Below are 17,690 nucleotides of genomic sequence, written 5' to 3'. Positions count from 1 at the left end.
TATTGATAATTCTGACAAAGAAGGGATTATTTTGAGATTAAAAATTTCCTATAATCTATATTTTATAAAAGCTCAAAGAGTAAAAACAAAATAATCATCACATATATTTCATAAATGTCAATATTCTAGCCTACTAAACTATACAGAACATTTTACAAAAGGTTTGTATAAGAATAGCTATTAATATTACTATGGCTTATATCCTTTTATTATACTACTTCTCTAATTTTGTTTGAACCTGAATTCTATAGCATTAGTAATTATGATGTGATTATAATTAATTATAATTAGGTTAATACCGGGTAAAAGATTTTTTCATAGTTTGTTTTGGAAATAACTGAATATCAATATAAGCTGTGTTTCTGGGTAAAATATTTCCAATTTCTAATAAAATACAGGGCTTTCCTCTGTGAGTTCTCTGATAAAGAGTAAGGTTTTAACATCATTTAAATACTCACAAATATGTTTCTCATTGTAAATAACAGGTTTCTGTATCAATACTAGGACAGTAATTACTCATCAATTTAGTCTATTGCATAGATCTTCTANGTGGTCTCAGGTTTGAGAAAGTGATAAATGATTTGCCAGATTCTTTACATTTGTACAGTTTGTCTCTAGTATTCTTGCTATGACAGGTTTGATAATATGATTTCTGTGTGAAGGACTTCTACATTTTTACACTGGCAATGTTTGTTTGCAGTATGTATTCTGTGGTCACCTTGAAGATTTGAGGGCTGGAAAATGTATTTTCCACATTCATTACACGTATAAAGTTACTGAGAACAGGGTAAAGGATTGTTAACATTCACTATATTTGAAAGGTTTGCCACCAGGATGGATTCTGTGATGAGACTGGAAAGTTGAGGACTTGGGAAATCAATTCCATACTCACTACATTTGTTAAGTTTGTTTCCTGTATGGATTCTCTGGTGAGAATGAAGATTTGAGGAGCAGAAAATTTATTTTCCACATTCATTCCCACATATAAGNTTGTTTTCCAGTATGGATCCTTTGATGAACTTGAAGAGATGAGGATCAGGTAAAAGACATGCCACATTTCTTATATTTGTGAAGTTTGTCTCCTGTGTGGATTCTGTAGTGATTTTTAAGATCTGAGAACTATATAAAGCTTTTTCTACATTACATTTGCAGGTTTCTCTCTTGTATGGATTCTGTGGTGAACCAGAAGACTTGATGACTGGGTAAATGACTTCGCACAATTATTAGATTTATAAGGTCCATGTTCAGTGTGTATTCTGTGGTAAGCTTGTAGTTTTGAGGACTGTGTAAATGATTTCCCACACTAATTACTTTTAACAGGTTTGTCTACAGTATGAAGTCTGTGGTGATCTTTAAGACTGAGGAACACGAATGAGCAAAATATTTACCACATTCATCACACTTGTAAAGGTTTGTCTCCTGTGTGGATTCTGTAGTGCCTTTTAAGATCTGAGGACTGTATAAAGCCTTTCCCACAGATATTACATTTGTAAGGCTTGTCTCTTGTATGGATTCTGTGGTGTACTTTAAGACTTGAGGAACAGATAAAATATTTACCACATTCATTACACTTGTAAGGTTTCTCTCCTGTGTGAATTCTGTAGTGCCTTTTAAGATTTGAGGACTGTATAAAACTTTTCCCACAGATATTACATTTGTAAGGTTTGTCTCTTGTATGGATTCTGTGATGATCTTTAAGAGTTGAGGAACGGGCAAAATATTTACCACATTCATTACATTTGTAAGGTTTGTCTCCTGTGTGGATTCTGTAGTGCCTTTTAAGATTTGAGGACCATATAAAACTTTTCCCACACTCATTACATTTGTAAGGTTTTTCTCTTGTATGGATTCTGTGGTGATCTTTAAGACTTGAGGAACTTGCAAAATATTTATCACATTCATTACATTTGTAAGGTTTGTCTCCGGTGTGGATTCTCTGATGAACTTGAAGATGTGAAGACTGGGTAAAATATTTACCACATTCAGTACACTTGTAAGTTTTGTCTCCTGTGTGGATTCTGTAGTGCCTTTTAAGATCTGAGGACTGTATAAAACTTTCCCCATAGTTATTGCATTTGTCTATTTTGTCTCTTGTATGGATTCTGTGATGATCTTTAAGAGTTGAGGAACGGGCAAAATATTTACCACATTCATTGCATTTGTAAGGTTTGTCTCCTGTGTGGATTCTGTAGTGGCTTTTAAGATTTGAGGACCATATAAAACTTTTCCCACAGATATTACATTTGTAAGGTTTGTCTCTTGTATGGATTCTGTGGTGATCTTTAAGACTTGAGGAACTGGCAAAATATTTACCACATTCATTACATTTATAAGGTTTGTCTCCTGTGTGGATTCTGTAGTGCCTTTTAAGATATGAGGACTGTATAAAACTTTTCCCACAGTTATTACATTTGTAAGTCTTGTCTCTTGTATGGATTCTGTGGTGATATTTAAGACTTGAGGAACGGGCAAAATATTTACCACATTCATTACATTTGTAAGGTTTGTCTCCTGTGTGGATTCTGTAGTGCCTTTTAAGACTTGAGGAACAGGTAAAATATTTACCACATTCATTACATTTGTAAGGCTTGTTTCCTGTGTGGTGGATTCTCTGATAAAATTGAANATCTGNTGACTGGGTAAATGATTCCCCACACTTATTAGATTTATAAANTTCCTGTGNAGTGTGTATTCTGTGGTGAGNTNGAAGATTTGAGAAACAAGTAAATGATTTNNAACATTCCTTACAACTATAAAGTTTCTTTACAGTACAGATCCTGTGAGGGTTTTGAAGAGCTGAGTACTGAGAAAAGGACTTGCCACATTGCACACATTTCCATGGTTTTCCACTAGCTTGAAATATCATATGGCCTGAGGGTTTACTGGGACATTTCTCTGGAACATTATATTTTGAGTGGTTTTCTTCAGCTGATAAATTTGAATGTCTCAAGAGATTTGATATAGTAAAAAAACCATACATATGTACTTTGACTTTCTGAATTCCCACTCCACTATCATTTGAATCATGTTGAATGATATTGCAATTGAAATTCAAGACCTTATTACATCCTGGAGCCTTGGAAAGTTGTTTTTTAATATGTTTTATGTTATCTTTCTCTAAGTATAAGAATTCAATTAAAGCACTGTTGTATATATCACATATGTATTTGTTGACATCTCCTTTAGTCCACATTCCATTATAAATCTGAGGAATTAAGGAATCATTTAAAATGGCATCCTCCCAATCATTTTTATGAAGGTTCTCTGTGGTATGATCCTGCTGTTGCAAAGATGATTCAGACCAGTGATTAGATATAACCTGTCTACTATCATGGTTATAATGATTTTCTGAAATACATTTCCTTACCTCATTTTTACTTAGAATTGTTTCATGATGAGAATCATATAGTATGATATTACCTTGGTATAAAATCCCTCCATGTTGATTGTTTTGGTAATACTTCAGAAAATGGTTTTTAATGTAGTCTATGTTACTATCATTTACTCTGTTGGAGTTTCCACAACTACCTCCCACATGACATGTTGCAAGTTTCACTGCATACATTGACATTTTCTTATGTTGACCCAAATGGTAGAACTTGTCACAGAGTAGATTTAATTGTTGAGGGAGCTGTAATGAATTTTTAGAGAAATATCTTTCACATTGATGATATTCAGTAATTTTTTCTCTTCTCCAAAATCTCCTCTGTTCATAAAGTATTGAAGTACTGTTAAATCCCATACTACTTGATAAATGTTTCAGGGAAGTGGGTTTATTCACCCAAATATCACTCTTTAAGGCTTTTGTATTCTTTTGTAGAGCAGAGTTGCATTTCAAAACTTGTAAAAATTCTGCTAGAGTAGCCTCCAATTGTAAAAGTGGGAGTGACCCAGACTGAGTTCTCTCTTGAATATCTAGAACTCCTTTATTCTTTTCAGAATTCAAACAGATGTGTTTTGCCAGCAGATCATTTTCATAATCACATATTTCATGCTCCTCACTGCCACTTCTATATTGCCAAAACTTCTTTCTACATAGGTTAAAAAGACCATTAAGTCCAAATCTTTGTGTTATTTGTTTTTGACAATAATTTTGTGTATACACCTTTTGTCGTAGATTCTCAGTATGTTCACAAGACAATGCTGAAAGTAATAAAGCAATACATTACATGTCATTTTGGAGTTGCATGAATATAATATACATGTATCATGCACAAATAGCAGTAATCCAAGAATAATAGCAAAAGTGTATAACACAGAAGTGCAACAACATTGTTGCAAGGAAACACATGTCATACATGTAATGGATGTTAGGACATATTTCATTAAAATATTACATATTTTGTGATACATAATTAAGTCATCAGAATAACAGATAACTTGAAACAAAATTGTTGCCCCATCACTCATTAATAAATTTTTTTCCTCAATGTGAATCTAAATTATCCATATGAACATAAATCATCTTATAATCACTTGAAATAATGGATTTAAAGTCATTTTTATGGAATATTTGTAAGGAAAGAAACATGAAAACCTTGAAAAGTATCAGGTAAAAATCCATGCCAGGCATATGAGAATAGATTAATTTTTTTCAAATCCAATGGAATATTCACTGAGACAGATAAATTCCATAGAAACCTGAGCACCCTTAAATATGTTAAAAGTCTTAATATGTATAATTCAAATTTTCAACCACAGTACTAAATGAAAAACTTTATGTCAAATTAAATTATGAAATTCTGAACCTGAAATATGAACAATCACACATTATTTTTGAAATATATCACAGAATCCTAAATCTGCACTTCATTTGCTGGGCCATAGATCTGCCTGCATCTTTGAAGGCATGCTGCCACCCAAGCTAAACATGTGAGATCCCTACACCCACCCCTCTGCCAGCTAGGTACCCTGGAAAGCACAGCAACTGTAAAGTCCACTCCATCAACTTCATGCTGCATCTTCCAGTTTGCACCACTTCCTGCAATCCCAGATGCCTGCAGGCATCAGAAACCTCAAGATCTGTCTCAATCATCAGAGGCCTGCTGAAACCCTGGACAAACAGAGGTCTGAAGTCCTGAGGTACTGTGAGCTCTGTCTGCAACCCTGGAAACTTGCTGTCACCCAGGGCAACCCAGCTCTATCTGAAACCCCAGACAACTGCAGCTATCAGGGACTACCAGGCCTGCCAAGACCAGGGACAATCAGATGGCTGAAGGAGATAGCAAGAACATAATCAACAAAATGAAGGGCAATGTGATACCACAAGACCACAGGTATGCTACCACAGTAAGCACTGTATATCTTAGCAAACATAAAGTGCAAGAAAATGACTTTGAAGATAATCGTATGAAGATCTCTCTCTCTCTCTCTCTCTCTCTCTCTCTCTCTCTCTCTCTCTCACACACACACACACACACTCTCTCTCTCTCTCACAAACACACACAGATAAACACCATCATCAAAATAACAAGAATTAATATTCATTGGTCATTAATATTTCTCAACACAAATAGATTCCATACTCTAATAAAAAGTTAGAGGCTATCAGAATGGATACATCATTTTGTTTCATAAAAAATCCATACCTCAGCAGGAAAGACAGATGTTATATCAGAGAAAAGTGCTGGATAAAAAGGTTTTCCAAGCAAATAAACAAAATAAGCTGGAGTAGCCATTCCTATACCTAAAAAAATAGACTTCAATCAAAAGAAATCAAAACAGATGGGAAAGGACACTATATACTCATCAAAGGAAAAATCCAGCATATGAAATCTCAGTTCTGAACTTCAATGCCACAAATGGACCCACATTCAAAAAAGAAACATTACTGAAGCTCAAAACATACATTGAACCTCACACAATATTACTAATATTACAATAGTGGGAGACTTCATCACCCCTCTTTCTCACCAATGGGCAGATAATCAAAACAGAAAATAAACATAGGAATAATAAAACTAGCAGACATTATGAATCAAATGGATTTAATAGATATTTATAGAGAGCGTTTCACCCAAATACAAAAGAAATACATCCTCCTCAACAGGTCACAGAACCTTCTTCAAAATTAACCATATACTTCATCACAAAGCAAGCATCAACAGATACAAGAAGAATGAGATAAGCTTTGGCATATTTTCAGCATACCATGGATTAAATCTGAACTTCAACAACAGAATAACAGTATGCTTAAAAACTCATAGAAATTGAATAACTTGTTAATCAATGACTACAGGGTCAAAGAAGAAATAAAGAATTGAAAGACTTATTTTTTAATTCATTGAAGGTAAAGTAAAAACATGCCCAAATTTATGAGAGATGAGAGCTGTGCTAAAAGGCAAGCTTATAGCATTAAATGCCTTCTTAAAGAGAATATATACACCTCCTACTAGCAAAGTAAAAGCACACCTGAAAACAGTACAAAAGTAAGCAAACACACCAATAATGAGTGGGTGGCAGGAAATAAACAAACTTATTGAAGAAAGCAATGGTTTAGAAACAGAGATAATAGCACAAAGGATCAAGGAAACCAAGAGCTGGTTCTTGTCAACAAGATAGACAAATTTACACAAACTACAAAACCCAGAGACATTATCCCCAAAAAACAATATTGGAAATCAAAATGTGGACATAACAGACACTGAAGAATCTAATCAATCATTAATTCTTGCTTCAAAAGTCTGTACACTATAAAATTGGAAAATATAAATGAAATGAAAGATTTTCTGGATAGACTCCACTTACCATAGTTAAATCAAGATCAGGTAAACAGTTTAACTTAGGAAATAGAAGCACTCATTAAAATCTTACAACAACAACAACAACAACAACAACAGCAAGAACAACATCAAGCTCAGGGCCAGATGGTTTTAGCAGAGACTTCTATTAGAACTTCAAAGAAAAGCTAATATCAATACTCATCTATTCCATGAAACAGAAACAGAAGGAACATTGCCAAGCACATTCACCCTGATTTCTAAACCATACAAGGACTCAACACCCAAAGAGTATTTCAGACCAATTTCTATTATGAACATTGATGCAAAAATACTCAATAAAATTCTCCCAAACATAATCAAAGAAGACAGCCCAAATCATCCAACATAATCAAGTAGGCTTCATCTCAAACATGAAGGGGTGATTCAATATGTGAAAATTGGTTAATATAATACACCATATAAATAAACTGAAAGAACAAATGACACAATTGTCACATTAGACACTGAAAAAGCCTTTGACAAAATACAACACTCCCTCATGTTAAAGGTCTTGGAGAGATCAAGGATGCAAAGCTAAACATATGAATGGCAATACAGAAAAATCCAATAGCCAAAATCAAATTAAATGGAGGGAAAATTAAAAAATCAGGGAAAAGGTCATGCTATACACACTCTCCTTATTTCCTAAATACAGTACTTGAAGTTCTAGTTAGAGAATGAGATAACTAAAAGAGATCAAGGAGATCTGAATTGTAAAAGGTCAGGGATGGTGTCACCAACCCAGAATTGTTCCTGTCTAAAGAAATACAGGGACAAAAATGGAGAAGAGACTGAGAACAGATGGACTGGTGACCAGCCCAACTTGGGATTCTTCCTATGCATGGGCACTAAACCCTGACATTATTACTGATTCCATATGGTGCTTGCAGACAAGAGCCTAACATGACTGTCCTCTGAAAGGCTCTACCAGCAGCTTACCCAAACAGATGTAGATACTTACAGCTATTGGACTAAGGTCCAGGATGCCTATAGAAGAACTAAGGGAAGGATTGAAGGAGTTGAAGGGGAAGGCAACCTCATAGGAAGATAAACAATGTCCACTATCCCATACCCCTGGGAGCTTCCAGAGACTAAGTTACCAACCAAGGATCACATATTGGTTGGTCTGAGGCACCTGACACATATGTAACTGAGGACTGCTTGTCTGGCCTCAGTGGGAAAGAATGTACCTAATCCTATAGAGATTTGATGCCCCATGTAAGGCGAATATGAAGATAGGGGAAATACCCTCTCAGAGGCAAAAGAGTAGGGGGTAGGTTGAGCAACTCTAGGAGGTTGGAGCAGTCAACATTTGGGATGTGAATAAATAAAATAAATTTGAAATTCTTTTTAAAAAAGAGAATAAAGGAAAAATATTGCTATTCACAGATGATATAATAGCATAAGTGAATGAGTATCAAAAGTCCATCAGAGAACTCCTACAGCTAAATTTGCCTTCAGTAATGTGGTTTGTTACAATGTTAATGCAAAACAATCAGTAGCCCTCCTTTCTAGTATTGATAAATGGGCTGATGAAGAAATAAGAGAAACAACAACCTTTACAATAGCCAGAAGTAAAATAAAATACCTTGGGAAATACCCATGTAACAAGAAGGCTTTATGTAAAGTGAATAAAGAAAGAAAAGGAAAATAATATTTCAGGTGAAGCATAAATATAAGTATAAATATCACATTCATCATCCCTTCTTTTCTTCCATCATATCCCAGGTATCATTATATGTTTCCTGTCATTCTTCTCAAGTTGAAAGACTTTCTTTCCTCTTTCCTTTGATTATGTTTGAGGTACATACATATGTGTATGTGTGTTTGTGAGTGTGTGTGTGTGGTGTGTCTTTTAGATATGTGTGTATTTACAATTACATAAAACATATCTGTGAGTGGATTTTTACTGTTTATGATTATATATTGTTTAAACAATGAATGTCCTGCATTGGAGAACCATAATGCTGATCATATGTAGTGGAAAACTAATAGAAGAAGATCTAAACTGGGAGCAGGCAAAAGATCAATACAGAAAAAGAGGCAAGATTTATGACAAATAATAAAAAGACAGTTTTCATAAAGCCAAAATAGAAATATTGTTTTATATTTACTTAAAATTATAATATATATATATATATATATATATATATATATATATATATATATATATAGGTAGGATATATTTGTATAGATTTTATATATATTATAAGGCATAAATATAACACACACACCCGCATATATATATAATCTGAAAAAAATCATGTCAACTTTCATAAATAAAATTATTATCAAATAATAAGTATACTTTGACACTATCTATTCTATGCATATCCTCTAAAATTTATTAAAAGTCTTATTGCTCTAGATATGGTTTCAAAAATGTACTGAATATCTATGGAGAAAATGGATAATCTGCTAATGCTGCTGATTTTAGTAGAATTGCTTTGAGCTTTTCTCCATGCAGAATGCTCTTGTCCCCAGGCTGGTTTTAAACCACTTTTGTTATTCCTGATCTGTCTATAAACATAACATAATGATGCTGTATTTTGTCAAAGGCCATTTCAGAATCTGCTGAGATTATTTTGTGGTATCTATGTTGTATTTGTTTATTAACATTATCAACTTTATAGATCAAGTTATGTTGAACCATCTCCATCTCTGGATGGAAACCATCTTAAAAATGGTAGATAATCATTTACATATGTTTTTTAGTTAGTTTTCAAAATACCTTACTGGAAATTTTAGCATCTATATTCATGTAGGATGATGAGACACACCTATTTCCTTAGTTTTTTCCAATTTTTATTAGGTATTTACTTCATTTACATTTTAAATGCTATCCCCAAAGTCCCCTATACCCTCCACCCCGCTCCCCTACCCACCCACTCCCCCTTCTTGGCCCTGGTGTTCCCCTGTACTGGGGCATATAAAGTTTGCAAGACCAAGGGTCCTCTCTTCCCAATGATGTCTGACTAGGCCATCTTCTGCTACATATGCAGCTAGAGACTCGAGCTCTGGGAGTACTTCAAACAAACTCAGAGTGGCTTCTTAAAAGAAGGAAAGATGGCTTAGTCCCTGGGAGTTCTGGGGGGTCTGGTTGGTTGATATTGTTGTTCTTCCTTTGGGGTGGCAAACCCCTGAAACTCCTTCAGTCCCTTTTCTATCTCCTCTATTAGGGACCCTTCACTCAGTCCAATTGTTGCTGCTAACATCTGCCTCTAGAACTCACAAAGACTAAGCCATCAACAAAGGATTACAAATGGCTCCAGCTGCATATGTAGTAGAGGATGTCCTTGTCATGCATCAATGGAAGGAGAGTTCCTTGGACCTATGAAGGCTTGATATATGTCACAGTATAGGGTCGTTGAGGACAGAGAGGTGGGAGTGGGTGGGTGGGTGGAGGACCACCCTCATAGAAACAGAAACAGGGGGAGGGAGGATGTGATAGGTTGTTTCTGAGAGGGAGGGAAAGTGGGAAAGGGGATGACATTTGAAATATAAATAAAGAACATACTCAATGAAAAAAAAGAAAAGAAGAAGGAGGTGAAGAAGAAGAAGAAGAAGAAGAAGAAGAAGAAGAAGAAGAAGAAGAAGAAGAAGAAGAAGAAAAGAAAATGAAAATTCCTTGAATTTCTACACTGAAGAAAAACTTAAAGAAACTAGGATTTAGTTGTAACTTGCTGTTCTAGTAATTCTCTTTCCTGAATCCATCTGGCCATGGGATTTCTTTAGTTGGAAGGCTCTGATTATATCTTTTTTTCATCAGAAGATTTGTGTTGGCTTAAGGGTCAATTTCATCTTGATTCAATGTTTGTGAGCCATAAATACAACATTCTTTTAGGGTTTATGAAATGTTTCATTCCTTTAATTGTTAAATTTTTAGATAAATGGATAAAGCTAGGAGCAATCAATATAAATGAGGTACTCCAACAATAAAAATACACTGCAAGCTTTCTTTCATGTGCTAGGTTAGTGTTTAAGAGTTGGGTATATCTGTTATGTTTAGACTATCTATTGTGGCTAGGTGGCTAGTTAGGGTCCAAGATACACTTGTTTGTTTTTTTCATAGAAGGAAAAATAAAAGACTTGTTATAAAGGAGAAGTAAGGTCAAGATTATATCAAGAGATAGGACATAGAATAGAGAAGAACCATTATGGTTATTAATAACAGTAAAGAGCAATTTTTGAAGTTATAGATGTACTATGTATAGGAGTATACATGTATTCAGGGGTGCTTTGTAGAATTCATTTTCTACCAGGTGTTTTCTGGATATTGAACTCAAGTCATAAGATAGCAATGCAAGCAGCTCTAACTTCTGCACCATTCCTCTGGTTTACAATACATATTGTTTAATGCCATATTGTAAACTACTATTACAGAAGTTTCCTAACACATGAACATTTGAAGTGCTGTTTAGATGACATTGCCACAAATTAGAACAGACAATACAAAGCTACATGTCACATTTCCAGTATACATAGCATATAGTACAAGAAATGGATTGTAACTTTTTGAATTATAGGCCGAAAGACCTATATTCCACTGAAATAGCACAGGTAATTCCAAACACTTTTTTTCACTCCAAACCTGAGGATATGTGGCCACTGCCAAAGACAATAAATATATAAAGCAGCAGAAATATTGAGCTGCATATTAAACTGTATTTTCATGCCTACTGATTTACATTCATAGTATATTTAGGTAATACTTGGATATAGGAGGACAAAACTAACTATTTGTCTCACCCAGCTATTTAATCTGTGATGTGCAATGCTGACCTTACTGTAAGATATGCTCACTGCTGTAAATTATAAATGATTTGATAATACCTACCACTGTTTGATTGGCATCATGGTGAGTCTCTAAGTTAAAACCTATATCTGTCACTGTTTCTGAGGCCCACAATCTGAGAGACTAAACATGTTCTAGGTCCTATATTAAAATCTACTATTATTCCTACAAATAAAATCCTAATAATAAGACACCTAAAGATATATTACATTTTCAGTAGATCTGTGCATCACCCAACCTTCAATAGGGAAGCTTAATATGGATGGCAACAACTGGGAAAGTTCAGAAATTGAGAGACATTATAGCATTCAGTTTTATGTAGCTATCTTTATCATACCCCTCCTGTCAGTGCTCAGGGCCAATGCAGAAGATGAGAGAGGAGGATTGTAAAGGGCATAGGTAATGAATGATGCTAAATAAACAACAACTCCACACATAACAAGAGTAATACCCATATAAACTCACTGAGAATGTGACAGCATCCACCAGACCAATGCAAGTTCAAAGCAGATAAAACCCCAGCTTTGAGAAGGGGAAATAGGTAGAAAGTGTCACACAAGGGAAGAACTTAACCAAAATACACAGATTTTCTTTGGAGAGAAGGGGGTTTATTTCAGCTCACATATCTTAAACATAGTCTATGATGAGGGGAGTAAGGAGATCAGGGCAGGAACTCAAGGCAAAAACTGAATCAGAAGTCTTGGGAGAATCCTTCCTATTGGCTTGTTTCCCCTGGCTTGTTCTACTTTCTCTTTTATCTGTCCCAGGACTGCATAATTAGGGAGGGATAGCACTATCTACAGGAATCTGATCCCCACCTCTCCATCCAGCATTAATCAAGTAAATGCTCACACATGTGCTTACAGAACAATATGTTACGTTTTCTTTTCTCTTAGAGAGGGATAAGAAGTTTTATTCTACAGTATAACATTGGGTCTATTAATTATATTCCATGGATTATGTTAAGGTAAAGTTTACAACACAAATCTGACTCCCAGTGTAAATNCAATTTTTTGGCTTCTATATTTGTTTTTCTTTTTTTCCTTTGAGAGAGAGAAGGTCAGAGAAATAATGATATTGAGATAGCATGGGGAGTGGACATGGTCTGCAAGAAGATGAAAGAGAGAAAAATATGAGCAAAATATACTCTATAAAATTCTTTACAGGGGTAATAAAACAATAATCTCTCAAATATACTTATATGCATGCAACAAAAATAATGACAGTAATTAGAAGACAGAATAGTCTTATACCACTTCATTAGATGGGTATAATGCACTACATTTCATACCCCTACTATCAGGTAAAATAAGACAAAACTTATATAAAAACATGGTGTGCTATTTCTCTGGTACATTACTCTGACGAACTTGTCTAATCACACTTCGGGGTTAGATTGCTCCTTGGCTTAGAATCATCACATCACATGTTTATTCATTTCCAATTACCTGGTCCTCTTACTTTTGTTTCCTCTCCATCAACAATCCATGGTTCAATGTTTTGTTCAAGACAGATGATTACCTCTTGTTTTGAAACAGCAACACCTGTATATTCAAACAGACAAACCATTGAACATAGCTGGGTACTCGCACAGGAATGTGCCATGTGTGTACCATGGAGAAGAGCAAAACATACCCGAATGACTTTCTTATAGTCTCGTCTTTCCAAAATGTTTTAGACTCTCCATAACTCAATTCTTTTCAAAATTATGAATGTCTGTTTAAAACTACCACATTAGAAAAAGATAACTATTGAGGCCAAAATAGACTCACATATAAATGCTAAAGACTCATACAAAAAGCAAGTAAGATTGAAGGATCATTGCGTTAAATGTTAAAAAAGAAAGAAAGAAAGAGAAGGAACATATCATGTTAGCTTTAAATAAACCAGCAATCAATACATATAAAGTTTAATAGATAGACTAATTAATGAATGTCTGATTCAAATACTAATAGCAATTTTAGACATCCCAAAGATGAAGTAAAAATTATGGAATAAAAATATTCTTACCCACAGAAACCAGGTTGTTGTAATTCTCCAACATGACATCTCTGTACAAAGCCCTCTGGGCAGAATTCAGACATTCCCACTCCTCCTTAGAGAACTCTATAGCCACATCCAGGAATGTCAATACACCCTGAAATTAAAGTTAACACTATTCCCTTGTGTTCATTTTCTAAGCTCTAGATTTGACCTAAGGAAATATTATTTAACTATGTAACTTGTTCTGTTATCAATAACTAATATTATTATTTGATTAATTATGATCTGAGTGAAAGAATTCTGTAACTTCTCTGTAAAGATCCAATAGGCTAGCAGTTCTCAACCTGTGACCCTTTTGGGGAACAAATACCATGATCTCCTAAATGATCTAATGGTGGTCGTCTAAGCCAGCAGAAAGCAGAGATATTTACATTAGGCTTCATAGCAGTAGCAAAGTTATAGTTATGAACTACCAATAAAAATAAATGAATAGTTAAGGTCACAACAACCTGAGGAACACTATTAAAGGGTTTTAGCAGTAGGAAGGCTGAGAACGACTACAATAGGCTCTCAGCCTTATTATATAACTTGTTTATCATATACTTACTATATAATTTTATATATAATAATTGTTACGTATTATTTACATATTATATATTTAATGTATAATTTAATGTAAAATAAATAATATGAAATTTGTACTATTTATAAATTATAATTTCTGATTATAAATTATAATAAGTTATATAACTTATTGTATAACAGATAATCTTATGAAAAAATAGTTCTGTAAATGTGAGTTGGCATAGTGAAAGGTTGGATGTTTGAACTATGAAGTTATATCTGTAAGAAGAGTCATCCTTTCCCATACCCATGCATGCATTTACCTGTGAAGAACACATCTCGTCTTCTTCCTGCAGAATGGAACGTTTCACAAATGTTTATACTAAAATTTCACTTTCCAGAATCTGCTCTTTATTCAGAGGCAGCAGGTCCTCCCTCTCCCTGGTAAAACTGAGGAGTAAAAAAGCAGGAATCAAAACTCCATCAAGCCTTCTCCAGAGAACAGATGCAGGAATGATGAGCTTTAATAGGCAGCAAAAAAATTTTTCCTTTCCTGAATCAGATGCCCTGTTTTTACAGAAGCTGGTATATTTCTCTGCAGATCTGCGTATGTGGCTGTAGTGCCCTGCTCTACACCTCACGCTGGCAGAGTGGGATTTTAAATGAAGGCTGAACACTGTTAAAATTGATGTTCACTCTTTGCTTTCTTTACCTTTGCTTGAGATGGTTTATCTAAAGAAAATTGATGCCTTTATTTGCAATAATGGCCAGTATCTGTGAGGCTACCCCAGGTGAAAGTATTTCTCATAATGAGTAAGCAAAATACTTTCCTGTGGCCAAGAACAAACAAGGCAATGAATTCTTGCCTCACCATTGTCTCCACTGAGGTATTACTTTTGGTTTCCATGTCCCATTCTAAAATACCATGATTTTGAGAGTTTAAAGAATAACCCATGATCATGTATCTCACAGTGACATTGCTTCTTTTGGATTCATTATCAAAAACACTATCTGTTCATATGTAAATAGGATACATTTGCACATATTCTAATACCATCACCTGTCACTGAAGGCAGCTGAGCTCTTTTTTTCTTTTTTCTTTTTCTTTTTTTTCTTAGATATTTTTTAATTTACATTTCGAATGCTATCCCAAAAGTTTCCTATACTCTCCCGCCGCCCCTGCTCCCCTACCCACCCATTCCCATTTCTTGGCCCTGGCGTTCCTCTGTACTGGGGCATATATAGTTTGCAACACCAATGGGCTTCTCTTCCCAATGATGGCTGAATAGGCCATCTTCTGCTACGTATGCAGCTAGAGACATGAGCTCAGTTCCACTTAGGAGAGAGAAGAAAGCAATCACAAGTGGCAAGGAAGGGTGTGGGGCATTGGGGTATGCACATACAGTCTGGTCGATCTCCAGTCTGAGCTGAGATGTTTAACTCCAGGACCCGGTGGTGATAAATCACCTACATGGGACAGAAGGAGTTCTCTCATGTCTCCTGGACCCTGGCACCTGTCGAAGTTACTGCCCCCCCACAGCCCCCAAAAGAGAAGCATGTCTAGAAGTCACATAGGCATTGTCCTAAGCTTCTGACCTTCAGGCTAAACTCCTTTCCAGTTACCTAGCAACAGAAAAAAAAATAGCAGCATACTTTAAGAGGGGCTGTTTGGCTCCTCCTCACTCTCTCACTCCCTCTTTCTCCTCTCCTCTCCTCTCCTCTCCTCTCCTCTCTCCTCTCTTCTCTCCTTTCTCTCCCTCTTATTCCTAGCCTTTCTTCTCTCTCTCCTCTTCTCCCTTCTCTCCTCTTGGCCATGGCTGGTCTCTGTTTTTCTTTTACCTTCTCTCCTTTCTCCCTGACTTTCTATAATAAAGCTCTAAAACCATAGACTGTCTCTGTTCATCAAGGCCCACTGCACTTGGAGGATGGGATAGACTTTCTCCTAATGAACTGTTTCTAATCTCCTGATGGAAGGCCTGCCTGTGCTCCACTCAAGGTCCTCTGCACTTACTCTTGCCTGTGTGGGGACCTCTCTTCCCTCAGCCCTCTCTCCCATAACCCTGGGCCTACAGGGTGTAACCCTGGGGCACCTTTTGGTTTTGGGGACTGCCCCTTGTACGCCCACCCATAGAGTGGATCAGAGGCTTAGATGCCTACCCAGGGGCCAAGTGGAAAGCATCTGGCAGTCCTCCCATGTCCACCTGCCCAGAGCATCGGTGGAACTCCGGCTGGATGTGGGCTATCCTCTCTCCCTCCTCTTTCTCCTAGGCCCCCTTTTTAGTTCCCACAGGAGGGAGGGACCTGGGAGGGAAAGTGGACAGGGTGGGGCAATTGGGGGGAAGAGGGGAACCTGATCTGGTATTGGGTGAGAGAAAAGAAATCACTTCTACTTAAGGAGTCTGTCGCTTTTCCTTCTTACACTAAAGTAGTCACTAAAGGCTGATATCTGCTGTACAAGAAAACAGTAAGAACTGTGCCCAGCTACCTATGACGAAGAGGCTCTGTAAAATAATAAGGAATTATGCTTTAGCTTGAAGTTTACTTTTTGCTCTAAGGAAACAGGTGTTGGGGCTACTGATCTGGGACTCATAGAATTTAAGAAACCTAAGCATTTTTAATGATTATTAATAATTAAAATATATAAATTATTAATAATTTACTAAAGCATTGATGATACATAAATAAAAGCCTGCTTCATATTCTCTGGTAGGGAGAAGGCAACATCATGAGAAAGGAGAAAGCAAATGAGAAGGAAGAAGTAATTAAGCTGAAAAATAAAGAATGATGAGAATCTTGATAGAACAGAGAGAATACCTGACCTAGTAGCTTGCATCTACTACTGACTCTGAGTCATTATTGAATCATCACCATTCCCATTCCCATCTTTCTCAGGACTCTCCTCATTCTGAGGCTGACTCTCAGTAAGATACCATGAAAAGTTCTAATCTAAGAATAATATGAATACAAGAACATGAAGAGTTCTAGCTCCAAAGACCAGAAATTATTTTCAACAAAATCATAGAAGAAAACTTTCCCAACCTAAAGAAAAGATGCCCATAAATATATAAGAATCTTTCAGAACACCAATTAGACAGGACCAGAAAAGAAATCCCTTCCACAGTGTAGCAATGGAAACACTAATTCTACAAAACACAGAAAGGATATTAAAAGAGGCAAATTAAAAGGGCAGGGTAACATACAAAGGCAGACTCATGATAATTATAACAAAATTATCAACAAAGACTCTAAAAGTTATAAGGGCCTGAACAGGTAAATTGTAACCTCTAACAATGCTGCATATGCCAACCTAGATACTCAACTAAGTTCCCAATGTCCACAGGCGAAGAAAACAAAATATTTAAAGACAAATCCAGATTTAAACAATACCCATCCACAAATCCAGCTCTACAGAAAATGCTAGGATGAAAACTCCATCCCAAGAAGAATAACTACATCCAAGTAAACAGGAAGTAAGTAATTCTATAACAGCAAAAACAAAACAAGAGAAGCACACATATTATGTCAAAATAACAGGAATTGACAATCACTGGTCACTAATATCTCTCAACACCATGGACTCAATTTCC

The 17,690-nt window shown here is 35.7% G+C and overlaps 1 protein-coding gene across 1 annotated transcript; it reads right to left on the bottom strand.

Moving 5' to 3' along the window:
* Positions 1-626: 626 nt before the first annotated feature.
* LOC110331813 (zinc finger protein 665-like) lies at positions 627-14,441 on the bottom strand. Its single transcript, XM_029546121.1, is given in 8 exon segments — positions 627-770; positions 1,145-1,363; positions 1,366-1,407; positions 1,409-2,172; positions 2,242-4,143; positions 13,005-13,100; positions 13,567-13,693; positions 14,427-14,441. Coding segments are annotated over 8 exon segments (3,309 nt in total).
* Positions 14,442-17,690: the final 3,249 nt, after the last annotated feature.

The sequence above is a fragment of the Mus pahari genome, chromosome 14 (genome assembly GCF_900095145.1).
Source record: "Mus pahari chromosome 14, PAHARI_EIJ_v1.1, whole genome shotgun sequence".
NCBI lineage: Eukaryota > Metazoa > Chordata > Mammalia > Rodentia > Muridae > Mus > Mus pahari.
The sequence above is the reverse complement of the archived record's forward strand: the minus strand, read 5'-3'. Positions and strand labels throughout refer to the sequence as shown.